A 22,732-nucleotide genomic window follows, 5' to 3' on the forward strand; every position below is an offset into this window, starting at 1 on the left:
GTCTGGGAAGGCCTCTTGGAGGAGGTGAGATTTAAGTAGGGTTTTGAAGAGGGAAAGAGAATCAGTTTGTCGGAGGTGAGGAGGGAGGGCGTTCCAGGACTGTGGGAGGACGTGACCCAGGGGTCGACGGTGGGATAGGCGAGACCGAGGGACGGTGAGGAGGTGGGCGGCGGAGGAGCGGAGCGTGCGGGGTGGGCGGTAGAAAGAGAGAAGGGAGGAGAGGTAGGAAGGGGCAAGGTGATGGAGAGCCTTGAAGCCTAGAGTGAGGAGTTTTTGTTTGGAGCGGAGGTCGATAGGCAACCACTGGAGTTGTTTAAGAAGGGGAGTGACATGCCCAGATCGTTTCTGCAGGAAGATGAGCCGGGCAGCGGAGTGAAGAATAGACTGGAGCGGGGCGAGAGAGGAGGAAGGGAGGTCAGAGAGAAGGCTGACACAGTAGTCTAGCCGGGATATAACGAGAGCCCGTAATAGTAAGGTAGCCGTTTGGGTGGAGAGGAAAGGGCGGATCTTGGTGATATTGTAGAGGTGAAACCGGCAGGTCTTGGTAACGGATAGGATGTGTGGGGTGAACGAGAGAGACGAGTCAAGAATGACACCGAGATTGCGGGCCTGAGAGACGGGAAGGATGGTCGTGCCATCGACGGTGATAGAGAAGTCTGGGAGAGGACCGGGTTTGGGAGGGAAGATGAGGAGCTCAGTCTCGCTCATGTTGAGTTTTAGGTGGCGGGCCGACAGCCAGGTGGAGACGTCCCGGAGGCAGGAGGAGATGCGAGCCTGAAGGGAGGGGGAGAGGACAGGGGCGGAGATGTAGATCTGCGTGTCATCTGCGTAGAGATGGTAGTTAAAGCCGTGAGAGCGAATGAGTTCACCGAGGACACTACTGATGGTGAGATCATATTCACTAATCGTGCCCTTTCAGTATTTGCAAAATTGTATAGTTTACAGAAATTGATGAGTAGCAGTCCTCCCCATTTCACCGAAGGATGATCCAAGAAAATCACTGCCGCCCTCCCTTAGCAAGCTGATAGGGACTGTGATCAGAAGCCCTGACAGAGTTGCTATACCATAAGGCCATCCAAGCAAATTTAAACCATGTCGATGAATGAGACGGGTGATACAGGCTAAACTGAAAGAAAACTGAGGTGCTGAATCAACCTGCACCAGAAAGGCCAATCCCACACCAAAATAGTATTAATAATAATTTGTCAACGCAGAGATAATTCTGTTACCTAGAAAACACACTAACGCCACAGTGACAGGCAAGAAGGTAGAAGCACTCAATCAGCTTTCACCCTCAGCTTCCTTGCTGATTTCCTCTTACAACCCAGCCTGCAAACTCTGCTCCCCTAATGCCGACTTAACTTGCTGTACTGTGATCTTGTTTTTCTCACTGCTGACCCCATATCTATGTCTTTCCTGTGGCCTAGAATTCCTTCCCCCTTCATGTATGACAGGCTACTGCTCTCCCCTGCTTAAAAGCCTTACTAAAATCACATTTCCCCCTAGAGGCCTTCCCTGATTAAGACCCCATTCCCTTGACTCTCTCTCCCTTCTATGCCCCCTACACACTTGGATCTGTACCCTTTAAGCACTTAACAATAATAAAAATAAGAATGGTATTTGTTAAGCACTTATTACGTGCCAAGCACTGTTCGAAGCACTTAGGTAGATATAAGTTAATCAAGTTGGACAGAGTTCCTCTCCCACCTGGGATTCACACTCGATCACCATTTTACAGATGAGGAGCTGAGGCACAGAGAAGTTTAATGACTTGCCCAAGGTCATACAGCAGACATGTGACAGAGCCAGGATTAGAATTCAGATTCTCCCTCTAGATTGGAAGCTCCTTGTGGGCAGGGTACCTGCCAACCAACTCTGTTGAATTCTCCCAAGCGCTTAGTACGGTATTCTGCATACGGTAAACCCTCAAAAGATATTACTGATGGACAAAAGTAGAAACCAAAGCAAGAAGGGTAGCACATCCTTTAAGAGGTGTAGTGGAAACATATCTAGCTCTAAACCAAAATACAGGCTGAGAGAGCTGAAGTGTTTTTCAACCATCTTTATGGCTGAGAGACCTGGGTGCCACACAGACAACCTCTCTGGTTCCCTGAGCAGTTCTCTCAGCATCCCTTATCGGCTAGACTCAGTATCAAAAGGCAAACCAAGACAGTGGGGCAAGGAACATGTCGCTGAGTTATTCCGTACTTTCCAAAAGTCTACTTCGGTGCATTAAATAATGCGGGTGCTCAATAAATTCTACTCCTACTATAATGGAGTTCTGGAACATAGTCTCCTAGAAGTGAAGCTTCATTCACCTTAATGCTGGGTGGGACCCCCCGAGGAGAATGACCACCAGCAGGATACCCATACAATTCCTGTAGGGAAAGCTGCAAGTGGGAAATAGAAGGTGGGGGGAGGGGGGGGCAAGGGAGGCAGTTAAAAAAAAAAAGCCTCAGGCAATTCTTCATCCCAGCTGAAGACAGATTCAGGTGCTGAGGTCAGATCAGGAAGGAGCATGGCTATCGAGGAAGGAGCAGCGCTTCTCGAGGAAAAGCTTGGGAACAAGAAAGGAGGAGGCAAAAGAGAAAAAGGTTCCAGCTGCTGCAAACATCAAACATGACAACATAATAAGAGACAAGCTCTTTGTGGGCACCATGTGACTGGGATCATGAGGCCTGCACTCGTCTTTTCAGCTTCACATCAATGGTATTTGAGCGCTTACTATGTGCAGGACACTGAACGAAGTGCAAGTGCGTGGGAGAGAACAATACAACAGAATTAAGCAGACACATTCCCTGCCCATAATGAACTTACAGCCTAGTCACAAGCACTCATAGGTGAATTTCATCACCAATTGTGTCTTCTTCAAATTCGAAGGACAGCTAAACATAACACTGACCACACTGCCAGCTAATCTGATGATAATGAAGGTATTTATTGAAGGTATTTATTAAGTACTTACTATGTGCCAAACACCATTTTAAGGGCTGAGATAGATACAATATAATGAGATCAGAAACAGTCCTTGTCCTCACAGGGATCAATGTCTCAGAGGGAGGGAAAACAGATGCTTTATCCCCATTTTACTGATGAGGAAACAGATTTGGAAGTGTGTCTACATGTGAGAAATCTAAGAGGTTCATTTTTATATGCCTCAACAACCATAAGAAGCAACATGACTTAGTGGAAAGAGCTGGGCCTGGGAGTAAGAGGACCCTGATTCTAAATCCAGCTCTGCCATGTACCTGTGTGACTTTGGACAAGTCACTTCAGTTCTCTTTGCCTCACTTCCCTCATCTGCAAAATGGGGATTCAATACCTGTTCTCCCTCCTACTTGTACATATCTGGAATTTATTTATATTAATGTCTGTCTCCCCCTCTAGACTTTAAACTCGTGTGCAGGGAATGTGTCTGTTATATTGTATTCTTTCAAGTGCTTAGTATAGTGCTTGGCACATAGTAAGCACTAAACAAATACCACAATTATGATGTTTTGATATCTGAAGCTTGGACATTTTACTAAACTGGGACAGTAATTTGTGAGCAGTGATCAACAAGTAATTGGGTAAAAACCTTTGATTCCCTGAAACTGCTTCCAACCAGAATGTCTTTAGTAGCAATCCCAAGGAAGTTATTCTCAGGGTGCAAGTAAACTCATCAGAAATTATAACTGGGAATGACACGTGAGTTCACTGGACACAAGAACATTTGTTTTTCAAAGACTTTTCACTGCACAAAATGTTTTAATATCTTTCAACTGGTGCCAACAAGTTAAGCTGCCTGAACTTGCCCTTTTTAAACGACATATAATTCTAAACTTTCAGAAAACAAACTGCCTCAGCACAGCCAAGTTTAGGACATTCTCTAGCTGCCCAGTAAGGAACCGATCAGGCTTGTATTTATTTGTGTGAGTCTGAAATATGCCGGGGCAGCACAAACCAAGAATGCTTTGAGTCATAGCCTGCTTCACCCCAAGCCACAAAACAATGATCCCTTCCTACACCCTCCCAAAATAAATGTGTACATGAGAACCAACCCTCCTCTGCCCTCTCATCTCTCCTCAGTCTTAGTAAGAGTCTCCTAGTAAGAGACTCTGAAGTTTCCATCTCCAATTTCTATCCCCAAATTTCCTAATGGAAAGAACACAAGGCTCAGAATCAAGAGATCTGGGTTCTAATCATGCCCTTCTGTGTGACCAATAGATCAATTAATCAATCAATGGTATATATATATATATATATATAAGTGCTGTAGGGCTGAGATTGGGGTGAGTGTTTAGTGATTAAAGGGTACAGATCCAAGTGCATAGTTGACATGGGTGGAAAAAGGAGTAGGAAAATGAGACAGGCTTAGTCAAAGAAGGCCTCTCGGGTGAGATGAGATTTTAATAAGGCTTTGCAAGTGGAGAGAGTAGTGGTCGGTTACATATAAAGGAGAAGGGAGGATATAGGCAAGAGGTTAGCAGTGAGATGGATGAGATTAGTACACTGAGGTAAAACTTTGGGTAAGTCTCAACTTGTCTGTGGCTCAGTTTCCTCATCTGTAAAATGAGGAAAATCTATTCTCCCTGTTCCTCAGATTGTGAGCTCTGTATGTGGAACAGGAACTGGGTCTGATCCAATTGTATCTTATCTGCCTTAGTATTTAGCAAAGTGCTTGGCACGTTGTAAGAACGTAACACATCACAATTGTTAATATTATTAGTAGTATTAGCATTTCTCGGCCTACAACAACAAGCTTCTCTGCCAGAGATCATTTCCGAGAGATTCAGGTGGTTGAAGTTTGGACAATGTTTCGTCTTTTGTGGGAGGATAGAGGAACTCATCCTCTAGACTGTAAACTCGTTGTGGGCATGGAATATGTCTACTAACTCTCTTCTATGGTCACATTGTACTCTCCTGAGCACTTAGTACAGCACTCTCTGCAGGCAGTAAACTCTCGATAAAGACAACTGATTGACTGATTCTGTCAACTCCTACAGACAAATCACTTCAGTTCTCTTTGCCCCACCTCTCTCATCTGCAAAATGGAGATTCAATACCTGTTCTCTCTCCTACTTGTATATACCTGGAATTTATTTATTTATATTAATGTCTGTCTCCCCTCTAGACTTCCTTTAAGCTCGTTGTGTGCAGGGAATATGTCTGTTATATTGCTACCTATATATATATATATATAGCTAAACTGTACAGTAGTACAATATGTCTATATTGTAGAGACATACTTATGTTTTTTGAACATAAGTAGCACAACAATCTGGAAATATTTCAAAAAATGACCCGCAGGTTGAGCGGAACATAATGCTGCCAACACTCCTGGGGCATTGAAGTCTAATGAAAAGAGTGTCAGCCAGGGGACCAGATGACCTGGGTTCTAATGCTGGCTCTGCCACTTAATAATAATAATTACGGTATTTATTAAGCACTTACTATGTGCCATGCATGTACTAAGTGCGAGGGTGGAGACAAGGAAATTGGGTTGGACACAGCCCCTTGTCCCACATTCATTCGATCATATTTATTGAGCACTTACTGTGTGCAGAGCACTGTACTAAGCGCCCACATGGGACTCAAGGTCTCAATTCCCATTTTACAGATGAGGTAACAGGCAGAGAAATTAAGTGACTTGCCCAAGGTCACACAACAGACAAATGGCAGAGCCAGGATTAGAACCCTTGACCTTCGGACTCCCAGGCCCATGCTCTATTCGCTAAGGATTTACTGCTGCGTGACCTTGGGATTATCTGTGTTTCAATTTCCACATCTATAGAATGGGTATTTAATACCTCTTCTCCCTTGCCCTTAGACTGTGAGTCATATGTGATGGGAATCATGTCCAATCTGATTGAAGTTTATCCACCCCCACTTAGCACAGTACTTGTCAGTTAGTACTGTTATTATTATTAGTGTAACAGCTAAGACTGGAAAAAGTGGGACTCAGGATGAAAAAACTGATGTGGGGGTAAACGAGGAGTCACAGCTGGCTCACAAGGACTGGAAATCTTTTTGGCATTTTGGTTTTGTAGGTGAGATTCCTAGTGGATTTGCAGTTGTGACATGTTATACTATGACCCATCTCTGCTTCTCCTGAAATAGAGGTTCCATGGACAATGGTAAAAGCAATTCTCTCATCTCTCTTTCTAACTCCCACCCAAATGAACTGAGTTTTAGCCAGTATGTGGACAGATGAAATAGAGTTGGGGTAGGGGAAGTATCAGTTACCCCATCTTGAATCATGAATCTTGAATCACTGAAATTATGCACGCACACACACACATGCATTTTCACTCTAATTCTCTATTCTAATTCTCTATTCATCTATACTGACTTGTATATTATATATTGTATATACTGACTTGTATACTGCATGTATATCCGGACTATTAACGTGACCACCATTATACATGCGGTCACAATACCTATATTGTGCCTTTCCTCAGAGAAGCTTAAAGTATTCCTAAATACAGTGTGGTTTTTCAACACTGCCAACAAACTGCTTTGTATTTCCCTATGTAGGCTTAGCCTCGCTGGACCTCTTTGTGACAGTCAGAGAAGATGGCAGCTGCACATTTGATGTGATTCCTGCTCTGGATAACACTAATTGTCTTCACAACTATTCATGATTCATTCCTAACAAGGACTGATTAAAGGAAAGCTTTGAAAAATCATTCTGTCAACAGCTATGAAACTGAACTAATCAATTGTTAATTATCTCCCTAAACCCCTAAACCTCACTTAACTATGTTATCAAGTGTTGTCTGAGAACCAAAAGACATTTATTAGCCCAACAGCCAAAAGTCCTAAGAAATGTATGGATGGAGACTGCTGTTGTAAGCTTCTGTAGACTGTTAGTTCGCTATGGGCAGGGAACATGCCTACCAACTCTGTTATACTGTACTCTCCCCCAAATGCTTAGTACGGTGCTCTGTGTACAGTAAGCACTCAACAAATATGATTGATGGAACAAGGGAAGATCTTTAGTCCAGTCCTGAAGAATTCAGCCCCAAGAACCTATGTGAATTCAGCCCCAAGAACCTATGTGGAGTAACTGATGAACCAGTGTGACCTAATGAAAAGAGCACAGACCTGGGAGTCAAAGGATCTTGGTTCTAATCCCAACTCTGGCTCTTGCCTCCTATGTGACCTTGGACAAGTCACTTAACTTATCTACGCCTCCGTTTCATCATCTGTAAAATTGGGATTAAATACCTGTTCTCCCCTATTCTTGGGTTCTGGAGCCCTTATGGGCCAGGGGCTGTGCGCCACCTGATTATCTTATATTTAGCTCAGCGTTCATCATCATGGTATGTGCTGAATAAAATACCCAAATTATTCTTATTACGATGATAATGCTAGCAGCTTGTGTAGGACCACTTGTACTCTCTCATCCCTGCCTGTCATGTTCCCTCTGGCAGAGCTGGGGCAAAATGCCACAGAGATAGAAAGCTAGAGATGATGACCTACTTAGAAGAGGCTTTGCAAAAAGCCACTTAAAGTCTAGTTTGTTTTGGGGGGGTTCCTTTTTACCCCTTGAATACCCGGAAGAGTATACCCCAGCTTGCTCTTTCTTGACACTTTTGTGGCAGTCAAGTTTCCTTTTCCTTTGGCCTCCTGCCTCGAAACTGACAGGATTCAATGGAGCAGTTCAATTCAGAGCACCAGCAGGGGACTGGAGTTGGTGAAAGTGATATCCCTTACTTGTGTCATTCACCAAAGACACGAGACTATAAAGAATATCAAAGAGCCCCATTAGTAGTTGCTAAGCAGCAATGCTAATCACTTGGGGATTAGCTACATTTTTGTCCGTCACCACATTCATTAAGCAGATAAACAAGGCAGCAAGGCCTCTAAAATAACTATGGAAAACAGAAGAGACAGAGTTGACCTGCTGGCATTCTAGATTGATACACTCCATCTTTTAGAGATTTTTGCCTAATCTTTGCACACCTTTGCCAAATATTATGCGGGCATATTTGAACATAGAAATATCTAATTATAACGATCAAAGTTGACCCAAGCACAGTTATATATATGTTTTTATTAAACTCTACTCACTTTTCCCCAGGAGAGCCACATGCTATCCCTGTTGAAAGAGAAAATGCAAACTTCTCAGTCACGTCGGCAAAATGACTGAACCTCCTGGTGTCTTCACGCTTCGGATTAAGAAGAGCACAGAGGATCTCGTAGAAACTATTTCGGCTCTCGACACTGAAAGCTTGATTTTCGCCTTCGACTGCCACCTGGGCAAGGTCCAAAGATGAAACGAAGTATTAGTCTTGCAATTATAAAACATGATCTACCACCTTCCTAAGCCATTTTATTTAGGTGTCAGAGGTATTAATTCATGATTATTATCAAGTGCTGAATACTAGAAATAATTGCCTTCATTAGAAATGCTATCCAAGAAGAATGTGGCTGATTAGCACTTGGCATCTGAATTGATTCCAAACTCACCTGCATTCAATTTACAAAAAAGGGGAAATATTGTATCATCAATACTATCAAGACACAAGTGCTCTTAATGAATATTTTCATTATTTGCCACATATTAAGTATTTACAAAGTCCTAAACAAGCAGCATAACTGTTAGCATACAACATGGACATGACACACCTCAGATCATGTTCCATAACTGTTTGTAGCTTAATAATGACCAGTGGGCATTCTTCTTCCATGGTTTTTTTCTTCTCTTTTTAGGAGGGCAGGAGAGAGGCTACATTTTATCACTTTAATAGGGTTGGTCATTTTCAGAGTAATAGAAAATTGAACACATTTTTAGTTCACTAACTTTAGTGCAGGGAATGCTATGAACACTGCTTTCACTTATTCACTTATTTATGAGAAATGAATAGTATCATACTCATAAATACACCACATATAGCAGACCCACCATAAATGCATAACTACCTTATTTGTAAGGTGCATATATATGCATACCTAATTGACAAAATCCTATTCTTCCCAATGGACTTCAAGAAATGAGCCTTCATTCTTGTACTTCCAATGTGAATATTAATTTATATTCTGACCAATTTTGTATAATTCATAAGGAAATTAATGAAACATAGTAATAACTAAGTAAATTATTTTAATAGCGTGTTCTAAAAGCCATCACATATTGAGATGGAAACATAGCTTGATACAAAAGATTTCATTCAGGAAGTCTTCAGAAATTCCAGTTAACAAAATTTAAAGAATCCTATGAAGAAATGTTGTTGAGGTAATCTAGCATCATTCAAAGTCAACAGTCTTTACCTGCCTTGCTGTCTTTTTCCTTTTATGATGATGAGCCACTTACAGTGGGGTTTTTTTGGCTATTTATAACATACTATTGCTTCCCCCTGCTATTCTCCATTTTTCATTACATATACAGTGCTCTAACATATTAAAAGACAAATTGCACTTCCTGGTAGGAGTTATAAAGAAACATAGATGATTAGTTCTTGTCATTTGAAACTCCTTTTTAAATTCACTTTGTGATTCTGGTCTTCAAATTTGGTTTATCAATCTACTTGTTATTGTTTCTTGCTCCTTGTACCAACAAAATCAATAAACAATGATCTAGCCATAACTCTTAGCCAACTTAAAAACGTTTCCACCTTCTGCTACTACCATGGTCTTCGGCTATGTAACTGAAAAAGGGAACAAAACAGGATTTCTACCTTAAAAAAAAAAACAAACTGGTTGGAAAATTTTTTTTTCAATTATTGCTCTCCAAAAACCACATCATACTTCTTTCTACAACTGTTTCAAAAGGTTATCATTTTACTTTCTAGACGGGGAACAGGAGGCCAAACATTTCCATAAAGGGTATTCATTTTCAGCCTTCCTTCTTTAGCACCATCTGAGCACGCAAGACACACCCTCCATCGTCTGCCAGGTTTTTTGACAGTTTATTGTTCCCTTTTCCAGGAAATTTAATTTTTAGCCTACTGACAAAAACTTGTCAGCAGTGAAAAATATGTAATTTAGAACAATTTTTTAAAATATATATATGTAATACCCTGCATTTGCTTAAAATGTGTGCATTGACCTCTATGACCAAACTCTTGAAGCACAGGAGACTGTGGAAAGTCAATGCAGAAAAAGAGAATTAAATTGAAATTGGACCTAAAAGCCTGCAAGAGCTTGCTCATAATCCAGAACGTGGAGGAGGAGGGCTAAAGAGAAGGAAGAGGAAGATGAAGGAGGAGGAAGATGGAAGAGAAGGAAGAGGAGGAAGAAGAGAAGCAACATGGCATAATGGAAAAAGCTTGAGCCTGGGAATCATAAAACCGGGGTCAGAATCCTGGATTTGCCAATTGCTTGTGGTGTGACTTGGGCATGCCACTTAACTTCTTTGTGTCTTGGTTATCTCAACTGCAAAATGGGGATTAAATACCTGTTGTGCCACTTCACACTGTGGGCTCCGTGTGGGACTGTGTCTGACCTAATTAACCTGTACCTACCCCAGTGCTTGGAACAGTGTTTGACCCACAGTAAGTGCTTAAATACCATAAAAAATAAAAAAGAGGAGAAAAGAGGAAGGAGCATCAAGACGGACAGAAGGAGGAAGAAGAGAGGAAAACGAAGAAAAAAAGATGAGGAGGAAGAAGGAAGAGGAGGAGAAAGGAGGAGAGAAAGAGAGAAGGGGAGGAGAAGCAGGAGACAACTGTAGCAGGGATGGTAAATTATTTCACATCACACCACCTAGATGGAGAACACTGTATTAGGCACTTGGGAGCATAACTGACAAGACACAGTCTTCTGTGCCTGTTTTCCTTCTTTTTCCTTTACATTTCCCTTTCCTCTTCCTTCTCCTGCCTTTTCCCCTCTTTTCTTCCCTCTCCCCAATTTCTTTCCTCTCTGCTCTACCCCATCTTCAGCCCTATGCCCAGTGTGAAAATTTGGCACCCAGGTGACAAATTTAAATGGCACCTCAGTGTTACTGCAGTGAATTTCTACCTTTTCCTTTCCATTGGACGACTATCTTTTTGAAAGCCCCAGGAGGCTCACGGAAGCCATTCCTTCATTCATAAAGGACACTCAAATGCTTACCTTATCTGTTATGTGCACTACGGCACTGAGCTGTTCTTCAGTCATCTCAGTGACCACTCTGGTGTTCAAGGTCTGGAGCACCCGGTCCAGAATGGTGTGGTCGAGGGGCTGGTGCAGCTGGTCAGCCAGCCCCCACACGGCCTGACTATCGGCATCTGAAACGAGGGTGACGTTGGCGGTGCCATAGGCCAAGTCGACCCTAGCTCCGCCCGTGGGGTCGGAGAGCACAATCTGGAAGCGCTTAGGAAATGGATTGAGAGAGCCCATCTCTGGGGTTAGGGTGACCTCTAACGCCGCATTTCTCTGCCCGGGTACAAACACCAGGGTGCCTTCGGCTCCGGCAAAATCCTTCCCGGCAATAGCCGGGGATACAATGGTACGGCCAACCTCTTCTGCTCTTCTCAGCTCCTGGAGGTCAACAGAGAAACCATTTTAATGCATTTAAGCCTTAAAATGTGGTTAATCTTAAATGGAGGAATTGTAAACGTCCAACCTAAGTTTCCCTTTAAGATGAGATTGGGACTGGAGGAATGATAACCTGTTCTCCTGTACCCAGGCAGGGTGCAGGGAGGAGACTTAAAAACAAAGGGAAAGAAGAGGAGCAGTGGGATTTACTGAATAGGAAAGCGTAGGTCTTATTGGTATAGTTAAAATTAATTCATGGCACTTTCTCCCACGAAGATTCCCAGAGGCAGTAGCACAGATGCAAAAATCCCAAGAGTTAATTTTATCAAAAGAAATAATAATCTCTTAGTGGCCCTTGATAAATTATCTGAACTTTACATTTCACTTTTATCCACCATGAGCTACATTTTCATCCACGCAAACTGGATCTGTACTCTGTTACAGTAGATTGAATCTTAACAGAAGCCCTTCTACTATTCCTCATATTATAGGCAGAGTCGTTGGGTGGCATATGACATTTTCAGCTAATACCAGTTGGGCAACACATTGTTGGGAGGCAGAGCTGTGAAAGGAATGCCTTGCAGAGATGGAAGAATGCAATGTCTTTTGCCAAGTCTCCATGGGTCTCAAGGTCCCTAGAAAACCTCAGCCTGGCCCTGGGATTGAGAATCGGTGTAGTTTCTATTAAACCATCATCAATCAATCATATTGATTGAGTGCTTACTGTGAACAGGGCACTGTATTAAGCATTTGGGAGAGTACAATATAACCGAATTCGCAGACATGTTTCCTGCCATCATCCCACTAAGAAGCATTTTCTGACCCCAGACAGTTGATGAAGGGATAATTGTCTTAAGCAGCATGTCCTCATCTCTTTCATTCAGCCTACATATTCAATCTGTCACTAGAACTTGTCGCTTCAGCCTTCACAATATCGCTAAAATCTGCCCTTTCCTCTCCATCCAATCTGCTACTTCGTTCATCCAAGCACCTAGCCTATCCTGCCTTGATCTGCATCTTCCTCCTTGTTGACCTCCCTGCCTCCTGTCTCTCCCCACTCCAGTCCATACATCTCTCTTTTGTCTGGGTCATTTTTCTACAGAACTGTTCAATCCATTGTTTCCCCTCTCCTCAAGAGCCTGCAGTGGTTGCCCATCTGCCACTATATCAAATGGAAACTCCTGGCCATCGGCTTTAAAGCAATCAATCACCTTGCCCTCTCCTACCCCACCTCGCTGCTCTATTACAACCCAGCTGGCACACTTTGCGCCTCTAATGCTTACATGCTCACTGTACCTCCATCTCACCTATCTCACCTCTCACCCACATTCTGCCTTTGGTCTGGAATGCCCTCCCTTTTCATATCCAACAGACAACCCCTCTTCCCCGCTTCAGAGCTTTATTGAAGACATATCTTTTCCCTGACTAAGCCCTCATTTCCTCTTCTCCCCTTGTCTTCTGGGTAACCCTTGCACTTTGATTTGCTCCCTTTATTCTCCTCTCTCTCAGCCCCATAGTGTGTAGGTACACATCCACAATCGGGTCATTTGTATTAAGACTGGTCTCCCCGACTAAACTGTAAGCTCTTTGTGGGCAGGGAATACTTATAACAACTCTGTTATATTGTACACTCTCAAGCACTTAGGACCGTGGTCTGCACACAGTAAGGTCTCAAGAAATATGACTGATAGATGTCTTAGTAGAAAGAGCACGGGTCTGGGAGTCAAAAGACCAGGATTCTAATTTCAACTCTGCCACGTACCTGCTGTGTGATCTTGGGCGAATCACTTAACTTTTCTGTGCCTCAGTTCCCTCATCAGCAAAATGGGCATTCAATATGTATTCTCCCTCCTACTGTGAACCTCATGCGGGACCTGATTATCTTGTATCTACCCCAGTGCCCAGTACAGTGCTCGGCACATAGTAAACACTTAAACATCACTATCATTATCATTATCGTTACACCCAATAGTACCCACTCACCTATGAGAATTGGCCCATTTGTGGCCTTGGATAAGAGGCAGGGGAAATCGAGATTTCTTGTAGTACTCGGTTAATATTCTATATGCTTGTGGACCGGTGAAAGGTGAAGGAGGAAACCATTCTTACCCGGCTGCTGAAGTTAACCGACACGGTCAGGGTGGCACCAGCTTCTCGAACCACCTGCAGACTGAGAACGGTGGACTTTTTATGAGCTGTGGCTAACCGAGAGCCCACAGCAAAGTAGATGAGGCCTCGAGGAGAGTCGCTTTCCAGGACTGTCAGGTGGGCGAATCTGGCACTGCTGTCCACCGCTGCTCCGACCCCCACTTCATAGAGCTCCACAAAAAAATCAACTTCAAATTCAGGTATCTGCTCATGAGTAACAAGAGGGAAGGAGTAACAGGAGGTCTTACTCTGTGCAGGGCACTATACTAAACACTTCTAAAAGTAAGATACAACAGAGTGGATAGACATGTTCCCTGCCCACAATGAGTTCACAGTCTAGAAGAGGAGACAGACATTAATACAAATAAATTGCAGATGTGAATATAAGTGCTGTGGGGCTGAGGGAGGAGTGAATAAAGGGAGCAAATCCAAATACAAAGGTATATTTGTTTGTACATCACATAGTGATATGTAGGGAAGAAATCTGCCAACTCTGTTATACTGTACTCTCCCAAGAGCAGTATAACAGTTAAGCACATATTCAAGGATGAACATGGAAGCTCTGAGGTCCTGCAATTAACTACTAGATCTTGGGCCACTCAAACTTTCTGTGCCTCAGTTTCTTCATCTGTGAAATAGAAATAGAATAGCTGCCCCCTCCCTGCCTCAGACATAGGATGAGGATAAATGAGATCATGTGAAAGTGATTTGGAAATAAAGTGACGTTTCAATGCAGAGGATTAGTAACAGCAGCAATAATGTGGGCTTGAATTCTCCTATCCAAAGCTCCTCAAGATTCAGTAAACTCACAAGAAGACAAGAGGACAAGAGCCACTGACTCACCAGAAGTATACGGTAATCATCCCACTGCCACCACATTCCCAAATGGAGACAAGCAGCATGGTCTAGTGGAAAGCACAGGGCTCTGGGAGTCAGAGGAACTGGGTTCTAATGCCAGCTCCACCACTTGTGAGACCTCGGGCAAGTCATTTCACTTCTCTGTGCCTCAGGTTCCTCATCTGCAAAATGGGTATTTAATACCTGTTCTTCCTCTTACTAAGCCCCTGAGTGCCAAGTGGGAGTGTGCCTTACCTTAACTGTCAGGGTCAAAAGCCAAATATGGAATTGTATTATCATCACAATATTTACTTGTAGCTAACAATCCCAGAATTGAATTACTGCTCTGCTTGTAGTCTACTCTCCCAAGTGCTTAGCACAGTGCTCTGCACATTCTCAATAAATACCACTGACAAAAAGTATCTCGTATTTAGTCCAGCATTTAGCACAGCACTTGCACAGTAAGGGTTTAAGAAATCCTACTATTATTATTATTAGGGTGCCCACCAGTGCATACCCTCTCAAGGAAGCACTGTAACACCTTCTACACTGTAAGGTCGTAATGGGTAAGGAACATGCCAACTTAATCTCTTGTATTGTACTCTCAACAGTGCTTTGCCCATAGTAAGCACTCAATAAATTCCATTGATGGACTGTGCTGTGAGCAAGACAGGACACACACACACACACAAAATATCCACCAAGGCACAGCCAGGAACAGTGATCAGTTATTGTGATCCTAATCAAAATGTTAGTTCTCTGTGAAATTTTGCTTTCTACCAATCCAGTCCTCCTTTCCTTCCTTTCAAGTCTTTGTACAGACTCTGGCCCAGACAATTCATTTGGTGGTCACAGCAACAAGGTGAAGGAAGCTAGAAATCCTGCTCTTTAATGAACAAAGCACATCCGCTTGGAGATGTAGCTACCCCAATGCTTAGCACAAAGTAAGTGTTTAATAAATAACAAGATTAACTACAGTCTCTTTCACACCTATTCTTTCTAAGCCCAGGCAGTTAACAACAGGCCTATTCTTCTTCTGACTTTCACTTGCCTTATCGGGTTTGAGCTCAATATATAACAGGCATTCTGTTTCTCCCGCAGCACAGGTTACGGTCCCTGACACAGACACCAGTTCATTAGCCAAGTTTATTCCGTCTCTCTGGAGCACAACTGCTGTTTTGTTCAACGTGACCCTCCAAAAAATCTGGACGTCTTCAAAAACCCTATGGCAAAGAAAACCAGTTATAAAAATTAACAAAGGTAATCACGAAAAAGTGGCTTTCGTTCTTCATTATGCAGGCCAACCATTCAAAACCAGAGAAAAACAGGGATGTTTTTCCCATGGATATTTTCGCTTCATATGCACTTTTGACAGTGGAGAGAGTTACTGTGTGTGGTTTGTTTGGTTTTTTTGCCTGAATAGCTGAAGTCCTCTGAAGGGATCTGAAGGGCTGTGGACCCTTCTAGGAACCCGAGTGAAAACTGTCTAATGATGACAATTCAATTCTGAAACAGTGCATATTGCTTAGTAGAACCTTCCATTCAAACTAAAAATTGAGACTCAAATTGAAAATCTCTTCCCCCAAAAGAACAAGAACAGAAACACCCAACTGATTCCTGTTAGGAACACCTGTTAGTTTGCATCCCCTTGAAAACTAAAGCATCCCTTAAACAGCCATTTCCAAGATGACAGTGTTAGTGGGGAAACATGGCTGTCTAAATCCTACCATTAAGGTGGTGCAAACAGTCACTTTTGAAAAGGTAGCCTCTTAGTTCATATTACGCTTTGGCTCAGGCTGGTGCAGAGGCGGATGTGTGTAACCAGCCTGTTCACGGCAGGGAAGAGGGATGAGAATGTTATTTTCAGTTGCAAGTACATCTTTTGCAATGGGGGAGGAAGGGAAAGAGAAGGAGAGAGAGACAGAGACAGAGAAAATGTATGTGTGTGTGTGGGTCTGGAGGAGTTGTGCTAACTATTGGCTGCTTAACATTCTCTAAAACACAACACTCCTACTATTTCAGTGCTCTTCCCCAAGATACAAAACAACAGCGCCTGGGAAAAATCTGCTTACTTTTGAATCTGGAATGTGAGTTGGAGTGGGTTTAAGCAAACAAAGGCTCACTTTGAAAACAGGGTTTTCATCCAAGATGATTGATTTTAGTCTTTCAAAAATACCCTGTTCCTAAATGGCACCTCAGAAATATGGACTGCTGAAGGATAGACATATTTGTTTGACTTCCCTGGATCTCTAAATAACATGCTGTTTTACTAAGCGGAAGAGGAGAAGAATGGTCAAAGGAGGGATGAAATTACCAGTAAATGTTACTTCTGAGAGAGTCAGAAACCCAGACAGTGGGAAGACCAAAACAGAAGGGGAAAAACTCTCTCCCTCTCTCTCTCTAAGCTCTCATTTCCTTTTCACTTGGATCTGTACCATTTAAGCACATGATAGTCATCCCACCGTCAGCCCCACGGCACTTATGTACATATCCATAATTTATTTTGTCCGTCTGCCCCTCATGACTTTTAGCTCTTTGAGGGCAGAGAAGGTGTCTGTCAACTCTGTCGAAGTGTACTCTCCCAACAGCTTAGCTCAGGATTCTGTACACAAGTTAAGTGCTTAATAAACACCACTGATTGATCCATTGCTTAACACGCTGGATGAGAAATAATGCCAGTTAGGAGAGCAGCTTCCTCAACCAGAGTTCCTCCTTTATTTGGAAGAATGGACCAAAACCATTTCTGCAAACTACAATGGCAAGTGAATTCTTTTCTTTTTCATTCATTCATTCAATCATTTTTATTGCGCACTTACTGTGTGCAGACCTCTGTACTAAGTGCTTGGAAAGTACAATTCGGCAACAAATAGAGGCAATCCCTACCCAACAACAGGCTCACAGTCTAGAAGTGGGGAGACAGACAACAAAACAGACAGGCACCAATATAAATAGAATTATAGATGCATACGCATTAATAAAATAAATAGAATAATAAATATGTACAGATATACACAAGTGCTGTGGGGAGGGGAGGGGGATAGAGCAGAGGGAGGGAGTCAGGGCGATGGGGAGGGGAGGAAGAGCAGAGGAAAAGGGGGGCTCAGAATGGGAAGGCCTCCTGGAGAAGGTAAGCTTTCAGTAGGGCTTTGAAAGGGAGAAGTGTGTTAGTTTGGTGGATGTGAGGAGAGAGGGCATTCCAGGCCAGAGGTAGGACGAGGGGCAGGGCTCAACGGCGGGACAGGCGAGAACAAGGCACAGTGAGGATGTTAGCGGCAGAGGAGTGGAGTGTGTGGGCTAGGCTGTTGGCTTTTTCCTTTTTCATCCTTGTGTTAACGTCTCAAATTCAAATATCAAGAAAATACATTTTGTTAAGTAAAAAAAGAAACTTTCAGTGAAAGGGGTACTTTCACCCCTTAAGATTAAATGTGCCTTCTAACCCTGGACTTTGCTAGAAGATCTTGTACCATTTAAGTGATGTGGCTGGAGTTTTTCTTTATAGTGAAAAAGTAACAAGGGGGTCAATTGAGGTAGGGTTTTGGTGGGGGTGGGGGGAGAGGGGTTGTAGTTTTTGATTTGGGTTTTTGGCTTACTTCTCCAATCTCAGTCGATAATTGATTGCACAAATGTTTCTGCCTTGGGTAGTGCCACCCTGGGGTTTCAGGGTTAGATCATGTATCCTGTATCACTTTTCTCTTTTTTTCCTCATCTTGAAAGCTGAGTACAGTGCTCTGCATACAGTCAGCATTTAATAAATACTATTGACTAATCACTATCCCTGGAATATTCAGTTCCTCTGTTTCCCTCATCTTGGTCTTCTTTCATTTCCTCACAGCCTTCCTCCCTCTCCGGTCATTCTCTCCTTTTTTATTTTTTTTTGTTTGTTTTCCTCTACCGCATTTCTCTGTTGCCACTTAGATCAATAACTGCTCCTCTTCTATGACTACCTGGAGTAAACTGTCTCTGCCCAGCTCATTCACCTCCTCTCCCCTCCCCAGAGGCTCCTCCAGCCATGTATTCCCTGGGCCGCTCTCTCAGTGTCCCATGGTTCCATTTCCTCATGGCTCCCTTCCTTGTCCCTTAGCTCATCTCTCACTCTCAGCCCAACCTGGGCATCACTTTCCCCTGCTGAGCCACCCTTTTCCCCATGCCACTCCCCTTCCCAGACTCCTCCCTCCCTTGCTCCTGCACTTCCAAACATATTTCACAAGGCTTACCAATAAAGTCCTAACTCAAGCACATATCTCCCTTTCCTTCATTCTCCTTTTAGTGGTAGTAGCAGGTCTTGAGCACCAATCTCATTTATTTTAACATCTGTATCCTACACTAGATTGTAAGCACCTGGGGGGGCAGGGATCATGTCTACTGACTACTGTACTCTCCCAACCACTTAGTATCTTTTGTACATAGTGGGTACCCAATAAAATGAATGATTGATTGCCTCTTCTCTCCCCAGAACCACCAAGGCCATATCTTTTCCCTTAAGCCCTCTTTTCCTTTTTTTCACTCCCTTCTGCATCACCCTGATTTGCTCCCTTTATTCATCCCCCTTCCCCATCCCACAGTGCTTAGGTATATACCTGTAATTTTATTTAAATTGTCTGTCCCCCCTCTAGACCCTAAGCTCATTGTGGGCAGGGAATGTATCTGTTATACTGTCTTCTAGGGCTTATACAGTGCTCTGCACACACTAACCGCTCAATAAATGTGACTGACAGTCATCCAAGCTAAGTGTTCTTCCAATCTACCCCTCTTCTCACGAGCAAAGAACTTCCGTCAGTGGATCCCCCAGTTCCCTTTGAAAAGAGAATTACAAACCTCACCTAGAGAATGCTTCTATACATATTTCCCTTCTGTCCCCATTTGTGCACATTTCTACCTATGATATCCTTCGATGCGCATGTGCAGAAATAGTAAGGAGAGTAGCAGTAGATTAATTAAGTGCCCGCTCTGTGCTTAGCACTGTACTAAGCACTGGGAGAGAATTCACATCTCGCAATCAGACATGCTCCCTTTCCCTCACGGAGCTCACGACGTAACAGTATAAGTGGGGAGAAGGGACTGGAGAAAGGCACATCAGGAATGATGCAACCTTAAAACACAATGCAAGACAAATCCACAGAATAAAGGGGTGACCCTTTGGTAGAGGTTAGACTCACATATGTAGGTGATTCCACACGGACAGTAAGTGCTTAGCAGTACAGAGGAAAGGAAATTTCAAAGACAACTGTAAAGGGTAATTAATCTGAAGTGTGTTTAAGTAGCAAGGAAATTAATTTCACATCTCATCTATTATGGGTACAAGTGAAGAAGACACTTAGGGTCCTTGTTTTCTGTTTAGTATCGGTGCACTGACCAACTTAATCACATTTCGGTTTTATGAAGCAAGGTGGTTAAATTACAAATTAAGAGCTAGAGCATCTGAACACTGAAGATTTATTACTAATTCCACAGTAACCTCTTCTGTGAAAACTAACCACCCCGCCCCCCCATCATTTCTCCAAAGTACATTAGCTCCCGAATGGAAGAAGATGATTCATATCCTCTAGATATGCCTGCACCTGTTAGGTTGCCTTGTGATGGTGAGAAGCACTCTTCTTTGATCAGAGTCTTCATCTAATATGAGCCCACTCTGAGACTCCTCACTGAATCCTAGGATGCCATTCTGAAGGTCATTCCCTGCACAAGAAACAAAATTTGAGACATACTTGGAATTTCAGGAGTCCTGCAATCCTGAGGACTATGACTGAATCCAACCTGCTTCTTGGAATTCTCCCCAGAGGCAATGGAAGTGACCTGCATCCCAAGGAATTTAGGTTTGATACGAGGAAGAACTTCCCCTCAGTGAGATCTGTTGAAAACTGGATCGGATGAACAAAAGCAAGGGTGGTCTAGTGGACAGAGTATGGAATCACGAGGCAGGAGACTGGGTTCCACTCCCAGCTCTGTCACTTACCTGCTTTGTGACCTTTGACAAATCACAACTTCTGTGTGCCTCGGTTTCCTCATCTGTGCAATGGGGTCAAGACACCGGTTCTCCCTCCCTCTTAAAATGTGAGCCCCATGTGGGACACGGATTGGACCTAATCTGCTAATCTTGCATCCCCCCAGAGTTTAGCAGAGGATTCAGCACAAAATAAACACTTCGACACTAATATTATTATGGAAAGATACTTTGGAGGGAGACTTAGTAGCAAACTGACAAAGAAAATCAAGGAAAGCCTAGCCAATCCTCTGTTTCTAGGGTTGGGATGACTGCAAGAATGGTTTTAGAATCTCCCCCATTTAGACTGTGAGCCCATCTTTGGGCAGGGATTGTCTCTATCTGTTGCCGAATTGTACATTCCAAGCGCTTAGTACAGTGCTCTGCACATAGTAAGCCCTCAATAAATACTATTGAATGAATGAATTTTAGGCTGTCACGATATTAAAAGTCCATTCAATCTATACATACTCACCATAGTAATGGGAGTGTGTCCATCACCTGAACACGTGAGCGGAAGCCTGAGTGTCCCAACCAGATGGGAAGACAACCAGTCTAAGAATGTTTTGTGGGCGTCAACTCATCCTATTTACATTTCCTAGGCAACCATGTCACCAACACCTGGCCAACACAAACGTACCTGCGATGATGATGGCCGCAAAAGCAGCAAATCCTGCTTCATCTTTTCCTTGTACAACCTGAGCTCCACCCTGAGGGCTGCTGAGGAAAACATAAAAGAATTCCTGTCCTTCGGGCTCATCATCATCCAAGATCTGCACAGATACTTTCTTTTCTTTTTCTCCATCCATAAAGGTAAGGAGGAAAGACAACTCTTCAAAATCCTCTCCTTCGGTGGCCCAGGTAAGGTTAGAAATTCCATGGGTGTCCCTGAAGGGAACTTCTCCTAGCCCACGTTGGGCACTAATTCCCCCAAAAGTCTTCACCGTTAGGCTAACGTTACCAGTCCACCCTTGGGTCCTTCGGATCAGAATTTCCACTACGCTGGGGAAGCTGTTATTCATGTCTTCTTCAGTGTAAATGAACGTTGGCCCAAGACTAAATATTCCATTCTTAGCAGCCTCAGCCACTGCTGCATCCATTTCCTCATCCGAAACCGTTTCAGTTGCTTCAGGGAGGATGGACAGCCCGGTTCCCCCAGGGAAAATGGCTTCGTCAGGGCCCTCTAAGATACTGCTGTCAGGGACTTCAGGGATGAGCATCATGTCTGTTGTCCTGGAGACGGTGGCAATGACAGTCGCCATGGTAAAAGGGCCTACATCAGGAACAGTGACTTCATCAATTGGTTTAGAGATGACAGGAGTCACTGTCGCCTTGGGGATGGTGGCAGCGACTGTGGTTGCCAAATGGGCCACAATGGTCCCACCTGTCTCGGTCACCTTAAGGACGGGAGCAGCCTCCGTGGTCCCGGGGCTGGCCACAGTTTCAGTGACTACGACGGAGGGGGCCTCAAGAACTACAACCACCTCCGTTTCAGGGGCCACGGCAGTCTTGGCTTCCTCTGGAATGTCCACAATGGGAGTCGCCAGGGAGACAGCATCTGCATCGGTCACCCTGAAGCCAGCGGCAATGTCCGTCTTCTGAGCCACTTCGGTACCCATCTCCCCAAAGACAGCTGCGACGGTTAGGTCGGGGAACCCCGTGGGGGCTCCCTCTGAGACGGTTCTGCCCGCAGTGGCTGGGACGGTCCCTTCAACAACAGCTAATTCATGTTCAGAAGCATCAACCTCACTTCTGGCATCATTGTCCAATATGGATATGACCGCAACCCTGAAATCTGCATTCAAACGCGGCCTCCAACTGAAATCAAATTGTTGGAGTCCAATGGGTTCGACGGACGTCAGATTGACATAAAAAACTTCTTCCGTCTCAGGAAGTCTATCGTCGATGATGGTGATTTCAAAGTCAATATCAGTCTGGAAATTTTTAAATAACAGTTCACCATTTTGAATAGGTTTGTAATCTTCCAGCGGCTTGGCACTTCCCTCAGAGGTCTGATAGATCAGTTTTATAAGATCACCACGGAAACCAAACAATCTCTGGACATGTAATCTGGCTTTTGGTGCCTCTTCTGTCACTACCACAGATCTCGAGTTTGGGGCAAATTGAAAGATTCCCATTGGCTCGATTTCAGCCATCGTGAATTCCGATCTGTAGAAAAATTATGAAAGTAAATGGAATATACGAATGGTGAAAAAGGGCTTCCTTTGTGAAGAACGACCTTACGTGCACATAAGGACCTGCACCCCAGAATTTTTACATACCCAAGGGCAAAACCTACTTGAACCACACCAGGAACTAGGG

At 43.6% G+C, this 22,732-nt stretch overlaps 1 protein-coding gene across 1 annotated transcript in view; it reads right to left on the reverse strand.

Annotated features, from left to right (window-relative positions):
* The window catches only part of ADGRV1 (adhesion G protein-coupled receptor V1), a 453,964-nt gene that overhangs the window by 266,208 nt on the left and 165,024 nt on the right, over positions 1–22,732 (reverse strand). The window contains exons 74-79 of the mRNA XM_039911197.1: positions 21,051–22,579; positions 19,989–20,106; positions 15,482–15,653; positions 13,555–13,797; positions 11,041–11,448; positions 8,059–8,243 (exon numbers count right to left, since the gene is read on the reverse strand). Coding sequence (XP_039767131.1) covers positions 8,059–8,243; positions 11,041–11,448; positions 13,555–13,797; positions 15,482–15,653; positions 19,989–20,106; positions 21,051–22,579 — 2,655 coding nt within the window. The remainder of the gene's footprint in view (positions 1–8,058; positions 8,244–11,040; positions 11,449–13,554; positions 13,798–15,481; positions 15,654–19,988; positions 20,107–21,050; positions 22,580–22,732) is intronic.

Source organism: Ornithorhynchus anatinus, chromosome 1 (assembly GCF_004115215.2).
Source record: "Ornithorhynchus anatinus isolate Pmale09 chromosome 1, mOrnAna1.pri.v4, whole genome shotgun sequence".
In the NCBI taxonomy this organism is placed as follows: Eukaryota; Metazoa; Chordata; class Mammalia; order Monotremata; family Ornithorhynchidae; genus Ornithorhynchus; species Ornithorhynchus anatinus.